The sequence below is a fragment of the Rhagoletis pomonella genome, unplaced genomic scaffold, assembly GCF_013731165.1.
Source record: "Rhagoletis pomonella isolate Grant_MI unplaced genomic scaffold, Rhpom_1.0 Rhpom_scaffold_00010, whole genome shotgun sequence".
NCBI lineage: Eukaryota > Metazoa > Arthropoda > Insecta > Diptera > Tephritidae > Rhagoletis > Rhagoletis pomonella.
In genome coordinates, this window is record NW_023458564.1 from 36,861,310 (window position 1) to 36,878,316 (window position 17,007).

Genomic DNA, 17,007 nt, shown 5'->3' on the forward strand with positions numbered 1-17,007 from the left:
CGCTCCTGATGTTCACACTCGCTACAATTATAACGTGTTGTCTCCTCTTATAGATTTACGTTCTTTGCAAAATGGAACAGAGCTACATGTCAGATGCTGAATCTCGTTCCAGCCCCAAAGAATTCGCAATGCAACCCTGCCTTAATTCCGAAATGGTTCCCCATTTCATTTTCGGACCGTAGCGTATGGAATTTGTGAATTTTTTTCGAACCATAGAATTTTCAGAGATACTTGACGTTCCTAAATCTAGATTATACTGAAATTAAAACACAACAAACAAATTCGGCTATCCCAACTAAAATGAATCATTTGAAGTGGATGGGCCATTCGGCAACGATTTTTGATATACAAAGAAATCTGCGTAATGATCCACAAAGCTGTGAAGTGACATTAGTGGCTAAAGGTCACTCGGTGCGTGCGCATCGGTTCGTTCTCTCATCATGTTCAGACTTACTTCGCAATCTCCTGGTGGATATACCAATGGGGCAGGAGGCCACAATAGTTGTGCCAGACATTAAAGGATCACTTTTGGAGAGTGTGTTGGCTTTTATTTACGTTGGCGAAACGAGCCTAACCTCAACCAATCTATCAGAATTCTTGGAAGCTATTAATACTTTGGGCATAAAAAGTGCCATAAGCTTTGAATGTAACAATGCAACATTGTCTGCAGCAGTTCCGGCAACAATTCCAGTAAAAACAATAACTAACATAGAGATTGCACAAGAAGAACTAATCGAGCAACAAGAAAATATAGCCGTAGAGAAAATCGAGGTAAGTTCTTTATAGTGCGGTATATCCAAAAAAACCCTGGAACTTTTGTTAGCTTTGAAGTTACAATTAGGTTGTTATATTAGTATATAAACTGTAAAATACTCAACTCATAATAATTATTTTTTTAGACGCAAAATGTTATCCAACATGAAAGAGAGTTGGAATTTTTGGATGTCTATAACGATGCTCAACACAGTAAAATTACGTACTCCATCGAGCACATGCCGGTCGCCAGCACTGCAAATGAATATATATTAACTGAAAATTCCGGAACATTTACGCTAACTCAAAATAATAAGCTCGAAAATGCATCCAACTCTGATTCAGAAAAGTTGGTTGAGATGGAAGATACTACTGAAGATGCTCATATAATAGAGGAATACAGCAGCAACAGCGCTGATCCTATTATTGAGATCGCTGCAAATACTGCAACTTCAACCACTCCTAAAGCAACTGCCACTTTAACGAATTCTCAAGTGCCGCAACCACTTATTCAAATAAAATCAACACCAAAAATTAAAACAATTAAAATTAAATCTCAAACCAGTACAGAAACTGATCAAATTCATCAATCATTGTATACAGCAATTGACCCCACTGCAGATCCAATATCAGTATTAAAGACTGAAGATACCTATGCTTCTCTAAATTCTGCACCAGGTGCCCCAGAAGATGGTCTCTTTTACGCCGTTCAGGCAGTAATAAATGAAGGTATGAGTTTGCAAAAAGCTGCTCAAAAATATGATCTTTCAAAAACTGTCCTTTGGCGAAGAGTACGCAAGCATCCAAATTATATGAAAACGGCTAGAGAAAATCCAGTGCTTACTATGGCCTACGAACGTCTAAAAGGAGGCGATTCACTAAAAAATATCAGTCGGGAATTAGATATACCAATGTCAACACTACATCGACATAAGGTCCGTTTGGCACAGCAGGGACGTCTACCGGACTACGTTTCCTTTAAAAAACGTGACGTAAACTCGAAGATTGAGTTAAAAGACAAATTAACTAAAGCCTTGCATGCCTGTGTACACGAGGGAATGTCACAGAATCATGCCGCAAATTTATTTGATATACCGAAAAGTACTCTTTGGCGTCATTTGCAAAAACGTGTAGCAGAAGCAGAGCTTTCGCAGAAACTCGAGCAGGGACACATCAAGGAGGAAGTTATATTATCTTAAAGCCAGTATTTATAGTTATTTTCTAAGAGTTTGTTAGCCATTTATAACTTTAAACTACATAAGCAATGATTCAACTAGGTTAATTATGACAACCGCATAGTTTCTTCTGTAAATAAACGAACCATACATTTTTCTTAGATTATTTCACTTCTTATCTTAACTATTTATCAAACTAGCTCTTGCTTAAATTGATATTAAGATATATTCAAATTATCCGTAATTTCCGATTAAGTAGAGATCCGCTACTCTAATAGCTTCATTCTCAAATTGGTTATGGAGGTCCAAATATTTACATGGATTCATTTTAATTCTGATTTCGGGATGCGAAAAATTCATATCCCGAAAATTTTCGGGATGCGAAAAATTCATAGCCCGAAAATTTTCGGGATGTGAAAAATTCATATCCCGAAAATTTTCGGAATTTCGACTTTATCACAATGTTTGCAATTTTCAGTAGTACCAGCTCTTTCGTTTTTGCTCAGTTCTTGCATAAAATACTTGAACAAATACCGTTATTCAGGCAGATTCACTTCCGAGTTCAAATAACTTTGAATTAATTTTTTCATTTACAGCATCCCTTTTCTCTCTGCAAATAAATCAGTAAAGACTGGTTTTCACTATGTCATATTTTGACGCCAAAATTTGGCGACATATTTTGACACAATTTTATCTCCTTTATCGAGACCTTTACCGATGATATTATGGGCCGAAAACTGACATACAGCCGATTTCGTAGCTCATGTACACAACTAAAGGCCTATCCTGATCCAAATCAATCGATAAACTGTTTTCTGATGCCTTTTGACAATGTGCTTTCACTTATTTGACGACAAATATCACTGAATTTGACATAGTGAAAACCAGCCTTAAAATCAGGGGATTATGGAGCTGTTATCCCGGGATTTCGGGACTTGGACCAAGGGCTGTTGTTTCGGCGATCTAACCCCGTTTAGGTCGGCGAAATCCCTCAAACGTTAACCCAGGGCCAGAAACATACACCTTCTGCTTATGCCAGAGACGGTTGCACCCTAACTAAACTTCGGTCAGGTGCAATACCTGCAACGGGTGGAGCCACCTACGCACTTGTTCGGGCTTAAGAACTCACCGGCAGTGGGCCACATCCTACGTGGCCCCATGCTGCGTAAACCGGACCACCTCCACGGCACACCGGTGTTCGCCCGAGCAAATCAGCACCCACACAGGTGGTACCACAGGGTGGTGTCCTATCCCCGCTATCGTTTAATTATTACATTTCAAAGCCCCCTCAACCACCTGAGGGAGTCACTATTGTCTCTTATGCTGACGACTGCTCGAAAATGGCGTCTAGGAATGGAATTGATGACTTGTGCTCGAAAGTAAATGGTTATCTCGCCGAGATTTCTCGCTTCGGTGAAAAACCCGAAGATCCTCAGAATAACCTTCGACAGTCTGCTCTCCTTCTCGGCGCATACAACCGCAATTGTCAAAAGAGTAAGAGTCGCAACAAAGTCCTCAAGTCGCTGGCCGGCAGCGCTTGGGGCAAAGACAAAGAAACGTTGTTGGCAATTGGCCAGCCGGTTCTAAACTATGCAGCGCCCGTGTGGTCGCCGGGGACTAGCAGGACGCAGTGGATGAAGCCGCAGACCTGCCATAACACGGCACTTCGGACAGCGATCGGTTGCCTTCTGATGTCGCACCAACACCATCTACATGACGAGGCCCAGATGCTCCCCATCAAGGAGCGTAACACCATGCTTTGCAAGCAGTTTCTAGTGGGGAGCCACAGACGTGGTCATCCAAATAGAGAGCTGCTTGCAGAAGAACCCTCGCCAAGGCACGTCAGGAGGCACCTCTACGAAATGACGGACGAAGTGCAGAGGTTCATAAAATAACCTCTGGACCCAACTGCATACCGACATGCATTTAACGGTATTCACAACGAGTCGCTCTCGAGTTATGTAGACTCTCGATCTGTGAATGCTGCTCTGGGTACACAACCAGACGACATGGCCGGGACAGAACTTTGTCTGCCTCGGGAGACCAGCACCACAATAGCCCAACTCCGCTCTGGCTATGACAGCAGGCTAAACTCATACCGCAGCAGAATAAACGACGATGTGCCCAACCAATGCCCGGCATGCGGAGAGTCGCCACACGTCTCACGGCACCTCTTCGCATGTTCCAGAACCCCACCCAGCTAACGCCCGTAACCCTATGGACAGATCCTGTTGAAGTTGCGCACTTCCTGGGCCTCACCTTACCTGTAACAGACGACAACATTGATGGATGAACCGACCCGAGCAGGGCTTGGTAGCAGCTACAACAACAACAACAACACAATAATAGACACACACACACGAACATAACCGCACCCTCACCACGACGCAACTCCTAGTTCCTCTAACAATCTGCTCGGTGCGTCCGAAATATACCGTAACGTGACATCAGTCAAGTACAATTCCTGTCTTGGCTGGTGCCACTATGCCGTAAAATGATTCCGGACTGCGCAACACGCGAGATTAGACGAGTGATTACGTAGGCTCCTACTGTGCACGCACGCACCACACCGCGCAGTATCGTCTTATAGAAGCAGACATCGATGTTCAGCTCGAAATATTTAACGTTTATATAGCCCCTGTCACCAGCTGTCCGGCAGGATATGAAATAGCTGCGCTCCTCAAAGGAGAAAACCGTATGGTAGTCAGTGATTTTAACGCGCATCACGATCTTTGGCATTCAAGCCTTTCGAATGATCGTTGGGAAACATACTTGGCTCAGCAGATAGACAATTCGGCATTATGCACAATGAACGAGACACACCCACCAGGATTATCGGCAGCTGCTTTAGCTCGCCTGATATAACAACTGCAAGCGCTGGTCTGATAAACAGCATAACGTGGCAACCTTTATTGACCTTTGCGTCAGATCATAGTCATCTCGATTGATAAACTTACCGCCTTGCTTCCGCGGAACACCGCGGAACCTAGATCAACTTTTCTAAAGCTGATTGAAACGGCTTCGTGGAAGTCACTGAAAACCAACCGCCATTCACCTAAGTGAGCATAAATTCCGCGGGGTTGTCACTGCCGCTACAGCTCCCTTCATTCTAGCCGAATGTATTTCGGACCCCTGTCCGAATTTTCCAGCTGAAGCGGCTGTTCTAGCGGATTAGCGTGAAACCTTTCAGGCCGATCCCGAAAAACCCGCATCAGAGATCTCAATTCGGAGATTAGGCAACTGGTGAACGAACATAAGCAATTGAAGACTTGCAACTTCACCTCTGGTGTGAGCAATCTTTGGTCAACCGTGAGGTCGGTGTCCATCCCGTCGAAGCGTGACGACAGAGCCGAAATCTCTTTCGGAGACCGCAACGAAAATTCACACTGCATCCTCTGGCGAACAAAGCCAAACGATGACTGATCAGAAGGCTGCATAAACTTCCAACACCTAGTGGTAAGATTCAGGTAGTCAACGGGAAGGCCAAAGCCTCCAATCCCAAAGGTCTTCACTGCAAGTAGCTTAACCCTCTCCCCTACGAAATCCTCGGCAACCTTTTTACCACCTGAACGAAGGTCAGACTGCAGCTGGGTATTCACGTCGACGGCGAACCACCTCCGACGGTGAATAACCCGAAAATCGTAGGAAGTACCTTCGACAGTCTGCTCTCCTTCTCGGCACAAACAACCCCAATCGTCAATCGAGTACAGAGCCGCAACAAGGTCCTCAAGTCGCTGGCACTTGGGGCAAAGGCAAGGAAACTTTGTTGGCAACATACAAGGCAGGTAGCCGACCAGTTCTAAACTATGCAGCGCCCGTGTGGTCGCCGGTGACTAGCATGAAGCAGTGGACGAAGCTACAGACATGCCAGAACACGGCACTCCGGACCGCGACTGGATGCCTCCTGATCAGCGTTGGCACTTTGCTACGATCGTAGTAAATTTGCTTCGATTTTTCAAAAATTTTAAAATTTGCTTCCCCACTACGCTTTGTCCTATTTCTTCCAAATTCACAAAGAGCAGATTAGCGGTATTGCGATGGGCGCAATCTCTGTTTTTCTCAATCGTGTGCAGGCCTGCTGAGACGGGGCCTAATGGCAGTGTTCTCGATTGAATGTGAGTTGGCAACGATGCTTTGTCTTTAGTAATAGATCCAACTAAAATGTAAAAGATTAATTTTGACATTTGCATCTCATTTCGTTCCGTGTTTCGAAGAATCTCTGAAATAGCACACGTTTCTTTGCCACTGATTCATTTACGTTTATTAATCTGGAGCGTTTCGAAACGTCATACGTTTACAAGAAATTCAAGTGAAAATTTTCAGTAATTCAACGCAATAAAAAGATCATTGCAAACGGTTTTTATTTTCAGCTGTGGTTGCTTCTTATTATCGTATGTCCATCCAGAATTTAAATACATTTGGTAAGTTAAAACACGTGATGGTGGAAAAATTTTGAAACGCCAAAAGAAGCGAAATGTGGAGGTTTTTCTCGTCTCGCAATCAATCGGGGGGAAAAAATGGCTGCCGCAGTGCACGGGCATGGCTCCCCAATATAAAACAATGTGGAAAAATGTTAGAATCGCGTATTCCTAGTGAATTATTAAGAAAAATATAAACGTTTTGTATAATATTTAAGCATCATTGTTTGATTTTGAAGTTTAACATATATGGATTTACTGTGATGTTACTTGAAATCATGTGCGATGAGTCAGCATCGACGTCTTTCGATTTTTCTCTTTGGGCGACAAAAATTTTCTATTAGCAATGACAACGCAGACGTAGTTCTCATCGTGCTGTTGTAAATGCCACGATTTAGGGAATATGTTCCACCTCTTAATATTGCATATTTGTTTTAAGATTATTCAAAAGTAAAAAATTAGAACTCGGAAGAATACAAAGCAAATTTTTATACATACATACAGTCGGTCAAAAAAGTTTAGATATACTTAGCAAGTTTTTTGCAAACTTAATATTTTATTTTTCGTAAATTAACAAAAATCCATTTCTGGCAATTTTTCATTAAAAGAATAAGTATGCAAAATTACCACAAAAATTACATAGTTGTACCGATTATCAGCAGCTCCACTAGAAAAAAATATGTATTAATTTTTACTATGGGGGTATATTGAGGGCTTAATTCAATACCCTCTATCTGCACTTTTCACAAAAATTAGATTCTGATATAAAAATCCATTTACGACTTAACTCTCATCGATGGTATTAATGCTGACCTTGTATAACGCTTGACAGAAGAATTTACTATCAAATTGCAGTCATAATTAATTACTTTCGTTTTTGACATTATTCGGGGTGTGATTGACTCGCCATTCTTACTCGGAACGGATTACATTTAATATCACACCAAGAAGCCTTAGAAATCTCCATATTTTTTCTCTGGACTTCGTCAGGAATAATTATAATAATGCTTTGCAGAGCTCTAAACGACTTCAAATCGCTCTCAAACTCTTCTGCTATCGATTACTCTTCTTCGAAATTTAATTTCAAACTAGTACATACTGTTAAATAGTGTGCTAAATTAGTTATTAACTTATATTTTATTTTTTGTTAAGTCTGTACGAAATTTTCATTTTCTAGATTAATAAATAAACATCAGTGATGACATGTAAGTCCTAGATGGGTTTTAACATCACAAAGTAGTTTTTGTAAAAATTGCATTGTAATAGAGGGTATTGAATATAAGCCCTCAATATTTAAATTCAAAACTTTGAACCTGTTTTTCCCGGTTTTTGTTTTGTTTTGATTTTTTGGATTATGACATTCTTGTAGCAAATGTGCGATATGTATTCGTTTACATATTTCCAAAAAAATAAAGAAAAGTTTTTTCGGATAAAGATGATATCGACACCTGAGTGGAAGATCGACCTATGTATCTCGGCTGCCAGTTCGAAAACGGCCTATCTCAGAAATCTTTTCAAAAACGCTCTATTTCAGAATTCGGTTGAAAAATGTTAAAACAAAAAATAAAATAAATAAGGCTGGTTCAGCCTTATGAGTTTAATTTTCCCGGAACCGGTTCACTTTTCATTTTTGGTTTCCATGTATTTACTATGGGGCGGAATACAAATTTTCGGGTAAATTTTTTTTTCGGGCGAAACTCAGAATAAGGCAGATTTCAATGCATTAAATTGTTTATTACAAAAAAAACATTAATATATACATGGTTTTCTTACAATTATAGACCCCTTTGCTGATGCAATCAAGGGTGCTGATGATGATGTTCAAGACGGTCTTGTGCACATAAGAATTCAGCAGAGAAATGGTCGAAAGACACTAACGACAGTGCAAGGATTATCGTCGGAATATGATTTAAAGAAAATTGTGCGATCATGTAAAAAGGTGATATATTTTTATATTTGTATATTATAAATAATACCTAACTAACTAACTGTAAATTTGTGCAGGAATTCGCATGTAATGGCACAGTAATTGAACATCCCGAATACGGAGAGGTACTACAGCTCCAGGGCGACCAACGTGAGAACATCTGCCAATGGTTGACAAAGGCTGGTCTTGCGAAACCTGATCAGTTAAAAGTACACGGCTTTTAAATTAATCAACGAAGGCCAGCAATTTGAAACAACCAACAAAGTCAGCAAGCAATTAACAAACAGTCAAAGAAGCAAAAAAGTAGAAAAATTCAAGTCATTCGTCATCAGAAACTGTAATAAGAATACATTATACAATTGTGTGCTTTTTTAAGTGCAACATTGTATGATATATTGTTAATTTTGCACATAAATATTTCCAGCAGTTATTTAAACTCACTAAACGAATCGTTTGTGTTTTTTTTAACATCAATACACAAAAGACTTCTTTTGATGAACATAATTAACTCAACGCATAAAAACGAACTAGTTTATGAAGCTGTTATCCGCTAAAATATATCTCGTAAAATAAACCATTTTATCCTTTTTATATGCTAAAAAAAATCCCATTGGATTGACACACACAATGATTGATTGATTAAATTTACTCTACTTCCAATTTACATGGTTACTTTTTCACAAAAACTTTTTTAATTCAAATTCAATAACAAAATGTTGAAATTAGTATATATTATGAACCCCTTTGAATGTAGTCAAAATAACGATAATAGTTTATTATGGAAAACCGTTTGTCAGAGGTACAAGCGAAGAATGCTCTATGATGGACGGCATTGCACTCAATACAAAACTATGAAAGAAGAAGACTATTATTATTAAATTTGCAACTACATAAATTAATATGAACAAATGAATAAATAATTTAAAACGATTATAATTTTCTTTCAAATAGGATATGATTATTATATATAGAACCTTGTAAGATGGGCGTACGAAAATATGAATAAATTACATACAGAGTAATTGGAATGGAAAACCGGAATGAATTGTCTTTTTGGAGTTTTTTTTTTTTAATTGGAAACTAAAACCTACCTGCTAGTAAGCTCCGTTACATCGACCATGTGGAGACGCTTGCCATCCGTAATCGACGCAATAATTTGTTAAATTTTGTAGTAGTTGGCTTTAAGTTCCATTCGGTTTTTAGAGAGTAATCTACCGACATTTGTACAAAACGGAGTTTTGAATATTACGGCAACGAAATGTAACTTAGTACATAGTTTAGTGTGGATCCCATGTTGATGTAATTTTTCATCCCTGGTGAAAACTACGATGACGTCAGTGTTTGACGTGTGAAACGCCAGTGGCCCTTAACTTCCTTACATATTTCGAATGACACCAAACTTGACAAGGCATGGCGGAAATATGCTCTAGCAAAGATGTATTAGTTAGTTTGCAATAGTGTTTGTAAATTTTCATCAGTGTAGCAGTATTGCAGCTTTATTATGAGTCTCGAATTAGTTAATTCCGACCCTGTCGGAAAAATTAACCAACAAGTAAAAGCCAGTTTTAGAGGGAAATTCTCGTTCAATTAACTTACCACTTGTAGTTGAAAGAAAAAGCCCAATTTTTTATTTGTGAAATATTATATTTATAATATTTTTTATTTAATATATTCATAATCGGCATTTAAAATAATTCATACGCATATAATTATAACATGCCAAACATGTTAGCTCAATTGTTGAATATTTCCCACACACACACACCACAGTTTGATTGCATTGAGAAAAATACAAACATTTTTCTAATCCAAACTGAACTATAAACGACTAAGTTATGAATAAACGTCTTCATAGGCATGTACAAGGATAGATGTTGAAGTGTTAAAAGTATTTGTATGTATTTTCTTGAAAAAGGAGTATTAAAGTTTGCTGTGGTAAAAGTTAATTCGGTTCTTGCATCGTGATTCGTAGCGTATATATCTTCGTCCTTATGGGTTTTAGTTCAGTTTCGCGTTCTCGTTTTACGTTCAGGTTACGTTTAATTTTTCTTGTAAAAGCTCTGCGCAAATAAATACTCTGTAATATCAATTCTTTTTCTGTACTGTAGTTTTAGCTCTTTGCAGTGTCCGTTGCGCTCCGTTAGCGTTTGGCTCCGTTTGTGTATTGGGGTACTTGGTCTCAAATTGGTCATTGTCTACAAGTGACATTCTGTGGCTTTATTCATATTGTGGTGACTAATGATGTGACAGAGTGATTGTGAAGGTCTGAGTCGGTTGGGTTGGTGGTGATTGTTCATTGCTGAAACACCTTTTTTATATATTCTTCGTTCTTACTGTATCTAGCAGTTTCCGTTTCAACTCCGTTTGCGTTATGTATCCGTATTGTTTTCTGCGGTCAGTTAGTTTCATTATATTTCTTGTACAATTAAGTAATGGAACGTTATTGTTATGGTTTTAATTTGGTTTGCTTTATGTTTATGTCTGTGAAAAAGAAAAACAAAACACGCTCATTAACCTGTAACGATTAGTGCTGGAATCATATACTTTACAAAAATGTTTAGTAAATAGAAACTGAAGACGGTCATTTGAATAAAACATTAGTGAGCAGTCTTTTTTTTTAACATTTAGATTAAAAAACAAACAAAATGCACTTACCGTTTAAAAATATTTCACATGGATATTGTCAGTTGCGGATTGTAAAGAAAGAAATAAAAGTTATATTTTTACCTTTCCTTTAATTCCTTCGAAGACGCTTCCTTCCATTGTCATCACCATCTCCATTACCTCTCTCTTCTGCTTCCATTACCTGAGTATAACACAACATATAATTTTATAAAAAAAATTTCAAAAAATTATCTCAATAATATACCTTTATTTTTGTTCCACAAATTTCCGCACCATTCAATTGTTGAATGGCTTTTTGTGCGCTTTCTCTATCTGCGTACTTTACATAGCCGCAATTTTTATTCGGCAACAAGTACACATCAATTAGTCCCTTCCAGCATGAAAATACATTTTTCAATATAGACTGTGGTAGGTTCTGTAATTAAAACAGTAAATTTCCTATGTAATGGACTTAATTATAAAACAGTTTATAGCGCTAATGCTACAAAAAGTAGAGCTTTCTCAGAGTATATCTATTTCTTAAATTTCTTAGACTAATACCTGTCAGGTTCAAAATCTTTATTTAAACATAACTGAAGAACTATTTTGAATTTTAGCAAAATAAAGGCCCTATCATGTATGGCGATTGGTGTTCAGTTGCTGGTCTAGAAGCCATGGCTACCAGTATCGAACTTTGTATTATGTATGTATAGGGATGAATCTAAGTAATTGCCCCTGCAGAAAATGTGACTAGCTCAGAACCAGACCTTTTCCGTCAGTAGTAGATCTAGCTCAATACCCAAGCAATGCTTTCAACTGTTCAGTTTTACACGATTTACACGGTTAACTAGTTGTTAACCGGTTCCGTGTCGGACAGTTTTTTTTATAAGGAAACGTTTTTAAGATTCGCTTTTTGGATATCTCTTCAGTCTTCTTTTCTTTTACAGATTCCACGCTTGTTACATACACACGGAACAATTTAAATTCATTAAATCTGAAAACTCACAACTGCCTCCACCGCGATTTGAATTCGAATTGAATTGTACGAGAAGTGAGAATTTGTACACTTACACCGCAAGTTTCAACTGTCCCGCTCTGCAGTAGTTTTGCACTAGTTCAGATAGTTCTGAAATATGTAGTTCGGAACTAGCGCTTTGCCATACTGTCTCTAAATTTTACTGCAGAGTGGCATCTTTGCTCCAATACAACACATTTATGTAAACAAATAAAAAATCGTCATGAGCGGGAAACAGTTGTCATGCGTTAAGCGTAATGCCATAAAACTAGCCTTTAAATGTCTGTACAAAAAATCATTTGCTGTAGACACAAATAAAAATTAAATATATGTATGTACTTACAGCAGCTAATACAATAAACAATCGTTGCGCAACTGGCGTTTCGGACGATACCATTGGCTGAGCAGGTGGTAATGCAACACTGCATATTGAATCTTTTTTAGTTCGCTCTACAATAAGGGATTACATATTTGTAAATAGATTTTAAAATTAAAACCATATATAACATACTATCAATAAACGATGTATCCATTCGTGCTGAACTCATGCCCGCCACTTTAACAATGAGTCGTTCCCCTATTGGGTATTCCAGCCCATGCAATTTATCTCTAAAAATATAACCAAAAATGTATTAAACATTTATTGAAATACCCAAAGTAGGTTTTGTTTGTACTTTGCGTAAATAGCGGCTTCTGGATTATCGTAAACAACAATTGCCTCGTTGGTTCTTGGCCCATCTGCAAAGAATAAAATGTTTTTTTATAACGCTAAACCAAATAGGAATTTTCGAACGGACATTCTCGAGTTATTTGACAGTAATCCAAGCCTGGTATGATGTCAAATAAGCGCCACAACTGATCCTGGTTAACACAATTGCTAGCAATCACTTCTAAACATGTTGGTTGCGGAACAGGTACATTTTGCATTCGTAAAAATGCTGACATATCGTTGTTAAAAGAACAGTTCCAATCGTTATTAAAATTTCCATTATTATAAGTACCGCTGCCACTGCCTCCTCCTCCTCCTCCACCACCACTGCGACCGGAACCTATTAGGGGGTTATCATCACCTGATCTTCCATACTGATCTCGTTGAGATCGTGACGATCCTTTAGGTTCAGCAAACACAGCTTTGTATTTGGGAGGGCAATTTTCAAAAGCTACAGCAGCATGATAGAACCTAAGTATAACATAATAGTATTACATATTATGTAAACAACTTAGTAATCTTTCATCAAAAAAAAGGCATTAAATACAAGCAATATTACAAATAGTAGTTACGTTCCAGCAGCAGTGCGATTTGCAGGTTTTGCAGGAAAAGCTGTTTTCGCCGTTAATAAACCTTATGTCAGGTGTCGTACAAGAACAGCTTCCTGTAAAATCCTAAAAAATCGTACTTCTGCTGGAACGCAACCAGTAATTTCTGGTCTATTACTAACTTTGTAAATCGAACATATCCAAATCCTTTAGGTGATCCGCTTGATTTATCTTTGACAATCGTTACATTTTCCACATCTCCCCATTGTGAAAATTCATTCCTTATTTCCTCTTCCGTTGCAGATTTGGATATAACAATAAATAGGCGAACATATTTTTCCTGTTCATTTTCACTTTTATTAGATCCCTGGTTTCGGCTAAATAAAACAGATTTAAAAAGCTTAACTTCAAAATTACCAATCATATGACTTACTTTGCAGCAACCAACACTTTCAAGGTTCGGTCCATTTTGCCGATTGTTTTGCCATTCATCTCTTCTTGTGCTTTAGCCGCATCCGAAGTCTTCGCAAATTTTACATAGGCAATACCTTTGTTTTCGCCCGAGTTTTTGTCCTTCACTACCCAAATATCTTCGATTTCGCCATAGGACGAGAATGCTTCACGAAAATCATCTTCTGTATGAGCTTTATTACAAATTATAAAAAGTCGCGACATTGGTGGATCGTCATCACTGGAATAATCTCTGCCGCCACCTCCACGTCCACCATCTCGGTGACCATCACGGGATTGCGATCGATAATCGGACATTATAGAGCTTTATAAGGTTGAACCTGAAACTTATTTTTTACCAAGCTTTTGGATTACAGCAAATGCGAAAATTTTCAGGTTGTTCTAGATAAAATGGCGTGGATAAAATGTATGTATACCGGTAATAGGTATGTGTTTGAAGAACATAAATCGATAGAAGAAAATCGAGTACGCGTTACAACTAATAGGGCATTCGCACGTGGCGATTTTACAGGCAACAAAAGTTGAATGCGGAGTTGAATGAGAAGTTGAAAGTGAAAAAGTTGCTATCCCTATTCAGACGAGGCGATTTTCAATTCAACACGAATAGTTATTTACATTATTTAAAATGAATTTAAATCGCAAAATTTTATCAATTGGCGTAAATTTGGTAAGCCAAGCGTTCGTAGAAGTGCTTTTAGCGAAGCTGAAAGATAAAATAAGAGTAAAAAGTAGAAAAGAAGAAAAAGTATGTATACAGAACAGTGTTGGCATTTTTGGTACAATTGTACTTGTTTGATACAATTTCATTTACAATATACTTTCCTACTACGCAGTACTTTTTAGTACAATTTTGTAATCAATACTAAATATATATAGCTCTTAAAATTCACAGCAAGAAATTTTTTGTGTTCTCTTTGGTTCGCCTGTTCGTATTTACCTTTGTAATTTTGAAAAATGGCTTCAACGAACCAGTATAATATAGCCTAGTCAAATTTTTAAAGAAACTTTTCGATACTAAGTTTTATTAAAACAAAATGTCGAAGTCAGCTTCATATAGAAACAAAGTCTTCGTTAGTTATAAGAAGAGATTTTCGTAAATATAATACCTTTACGGCACTCACATATTGACAAGATTTTACTATTTATTTTATTATTCTCTAATTTTAATTATCTGTTTATAAAATATAATGTATTCTTTAAGAAAAACTGTACAAACCTAAGATTAAATCTTTGCGAAACATCCAAAAACCAACATACTTTCGTAAAAATTTCGAGCTTTATTAATATTCTTTAGTTTTTAGCCCATTCAATTTTAGTATAATAAAGTTCAAGTTTAAAGTAGCTGGGACTTACCGTTGAACTTGGCATTTTTTTTGTCGACGATGTCAGCCATTTTCTTCCATACGAAGTGTGTCCGATGATTTTTTTATATGGAGAAAACTAGCAACACCTTCATCAAAGAAATCTTAAAAAACTTAGTTATATTAAAATTTAATGGGCTAAAAAACCGCACGCTCAAAATAAATCTAGGAAATCGAATTAAAAAGCTCGAAATTTTTAAGAAAGTGTGTTGGTTTTTTTTTTAATGTTGCACAAAGTTTGAACCTTGAATTTGGCCAGCTTTTCTTAAAATATAATACGTATTTTTACAAAAAATAATTAAAATTGAATACTATTAAGATAAATGGTCAAATCTTGTCGTAAAGTTTTGATAAGCACTTGAAATGCTATTAAAATGTCAAATTTTAGTACTGAATCCAAAGGAAAATGTCTCTTTATCCATTAATAATAACTTAAATATGCTTTTTGTTAAGATGTATACCTGAAAATGTGTGCATACATATTTGCGTTAAATGCAGTACATGTGCACGTGGAATCAATTTGTAAAAGTGTAAACTACGTAAACGTATGTACATAAACAATAAAACTTTCTCATGAATACCATAAATTCATTGGTCTTGTAGGGAATGTACTAAGAAAATATATGAGCGAATTAAAAAGTGTATACAATTTATAGCCGAAAAGTACATTTTTTGTATAGATTTCGTACTGAAGGAACAATTTAATTTCCCAACACTGATACAGAATGTAAACAAACACAGGGTTGCAAGGAAAAAAAGTTGAACGAGCTCAAAGTTGGCTGGCGACCAACTTTGTTGAAAGCGATTAGTTGAAAGGCCGTTCGGACGAGGCGATTTTTGCTTTCAACTAAAAGTTGCCTGAAAAATCGCCGCGTGCGAAAGCCCTATAAAGGACCAAATACCCCACATAAAAGGGCCTACACACGGATCGATTTATCGGCGAACCAGGTGGCCAACCTTTAGAAGGTGGTGGTAAAGAAGCCGTGTGTAGGCAAGTCGTTCTAAATTTTAGATTTTTGAGGCAGATTGGTCAAGTTGGCAACTTAAAATGCGATTTCATTTTTTTTAAGGCACATTAACGTTAAGATGTGTTTTTCGGTTCGTTTCGCTAGTGAAATGGCGGATAATTTGGTTAAAACGGGGGCGGTAGCAATAACAAATACATAAAAATGGGAAGCATTCCTAGCATAGCCTAACATGAAATCGGCCAACTAGTTGGCGCGTTTGTAGGGAATTGGGTTAACTTAGCCGATAAATTGTGAAGTAAGAGCCTTTTCACATTACTCGGTATGATATCGGATCGACATCTTTTCCTTGGTATTTTCAACTTATTTATTTATTACAGTCATTTGACCTATATACATTCACGTATATACATTTAAAATATGTATTACAAAAATAAACTATAATAAAAGCAAAATTAAAATAATGCTTAGAATAAGTTAGCCTGTTACACTTTTCCTTCTAAGCAATAAAAAAGTTATGTATAATTAACTAAGAGAGCATATTCTCGATGCTGTTGGAATGGACGTGATTCCAAGCAATACCGTATTCGCGTGTTGTCACAGTCGTCAATTGTCATTATCGTGTCATCAACGGTTGTCATAGGTATACACAGTCAATAATGACAAGCGAAAAGCTCGTTTTGTTCATGAACCAAAAATACAAGATCACGTAAGAACGCGACGTTGTATTTGTAACTGGTTTTGAGAAAAAAGTTTGCGAAAGCGGATTCGTCAGCTGATCGTTTGTTTACATCACAAGCACCACTATTTTACACTTTTATTCAAGTAAAGAAGAGTTAATTCAACATGACAACACATTTTAAATGCATCATTTTACCTAAATGGTGCGTTTAAAGTGGCTGACAATAATTTTGGCTAATTTTGGTTTTCGTTGTTTTCTTTGCTTTGTTTACTTTTCGCTCGTTTTCCAGTGAAACAAGACGGCGTAGAACCCACTAAAAAAAACCACTTTTTTCACTCTCTTGTTCTTACGTGATCTTGTGTCTTTCGTTCATGGTTTT

The 17,007-nt window shown here is 37.3% G+C and overlaps 3 protein-coding genes and 1 long non-coding RNA gene across 5 annotated transcripts; 2 read left to right on the forward strand and 2 right to left on the reverse strand.

The window, feature by feature from the left end:
• Positions 1-140: 140 nt before the first annotated feature.
• LOC118746322 (modifier of mdg4) lies at positions 141-2,094 on the forward strand. The gene is made up of 2 exons (XM_036480173.1): positions 141-771; positions 900-2,094. Exons 1-2 carry the CDS (start codon positions 301-303, stop codon positions 1,950-1,952), a joined length of 1,524 nt encoding a protein of 507 aa, XP_036336066.1. The 5' UTR covers positions 141-300; the 3' UTR covers positions 1,953-2,094.
• A 4,087-nt stretch (positions 2,095-6,181) lies between these two features.
• On the reverse strand, positions 6,182-6,761 carry LOC118746325. The gene is made up of 2 exons (XR_004993821.1): positions 6,617-6,761; positions 6,182-6,517 (listed from the first exon to the last, which is right to left on the reverse strand). It is a non-coding gene; the product is annotated as an uncharacterized LOC118746325 (long non-coding RNA).
• Positions 6,185-9,314, forward strand: LOC118746324 (eukaryotic translation initiation factor eIF1). Its single transcript, XM_036480175.1, has 3 exons — positions 6,185-6,349; positions 8,128-8,285; positions 8,351-9,314. The coding sequence occupies exons 1-3, from the start codon at positions 6,322-6,324 to the stop codon at positions 8,495-8,497; spliced, it is 333 nt and encodes a 110-aa protein (XP_036336068.1). The 5' UTR covers positions 6,185-6,321; the 3' UTR covers positions 8,498-9,314.
• An 833-nt stretch (positions 9,315-10,147) lies between these two features.
• On the reverse strand, positions 10,148-14,042 carry LOC118746323 (RNA-binding protein 45). Of its 2 annotated transcripts, none has more exons than XR_004993820.1 (9): positions 13,583-14,042; positions 13,332-13,526; positions 12,690-13,072; positions 12,567-12,630; positions 12,404-12,501; positions 12,236-12,342; positions 11,143-11,313; positions 10,929-11,079; positions 10,148-10,754 (listed from the first exon to the last, which is right to left on the reverse strand). XR_004993820.1 is itself a non-coding variant. In XM_036480174.1 (9 exons), the coding sequence occupies exons 1-8, from the start codon at positions 13,915-13,917 to the stop codon at positions 11,008-11,010; spliced, it is 1,425 nt and encodes a 474-aa protein (XP_036336067.1). In that variant the 5' UTR covers positions 13,918-14,042; the 3' UTR covers positions 10,148-10,754; positions 11,001-11,007. The 2 variants fall into 2 exon arrangements, 1 of the variants encoding a protein (XP_036336067.1); XM_036480174.1 differs by having other exon boundaries at positions 11,001-11,079.
• Positions 14,043-17,007: the final 2,965 nt, after the last annotated feature.

Coding starts and splice junctions, on each gene's coding strand:
- LOC118746323 (XM_036480174.1), bottom strand. CDS start 13,917: ATGTCCGATTATCGATCGCAATCCCGTGATGGTCACCGAGATGGTGGA. Junction 13,527..13,582: donor AAAGTGTTGGTTGCTGCAAA/GTAAGTCATATG, acceptor TGTTTTATTTAG/CCGAAACCAGGGATCTAATA. Junction 12,502..12,566: donor GAAGCCGCTATTTACGCAAA/GTACAAACAAAA, acceptor TTATATTTTTAG/AGATAAATTGCATGGGCTGG.
- LOC118746322 (XM_036480173.1), top strand. CDS start 301: ATGAATCATTTGAAGTGGATGGGCCATTCGGCAACGATTTTTGATATA. Junction 772..899: donor TAGCCGTAGAGAAAATCGAG/GTAAGTTCTTTA, acceptor TTATTTTTTTAG/ACGCAAAATGTTATCCAACA.
- LOC118746324 (XM_036480175.1), top strand. CDS start 6,322: ATGTCCATCCAGAATTTAAATACATTTG. Junction 6,350..8,127: donor CCAGAATTTAAATACATTTG/GTAAGTTAAAAC, acceptor TTACAATTATAG/ACCCCTTTGCTGATGCAATC. Junction 8,286..8,350: donor TTGTGCGATCATGTAAAAAG/GTGATATATTTT, acceptor AAATTTGTGCAG/GAATTCGCATGTAATGGCAC.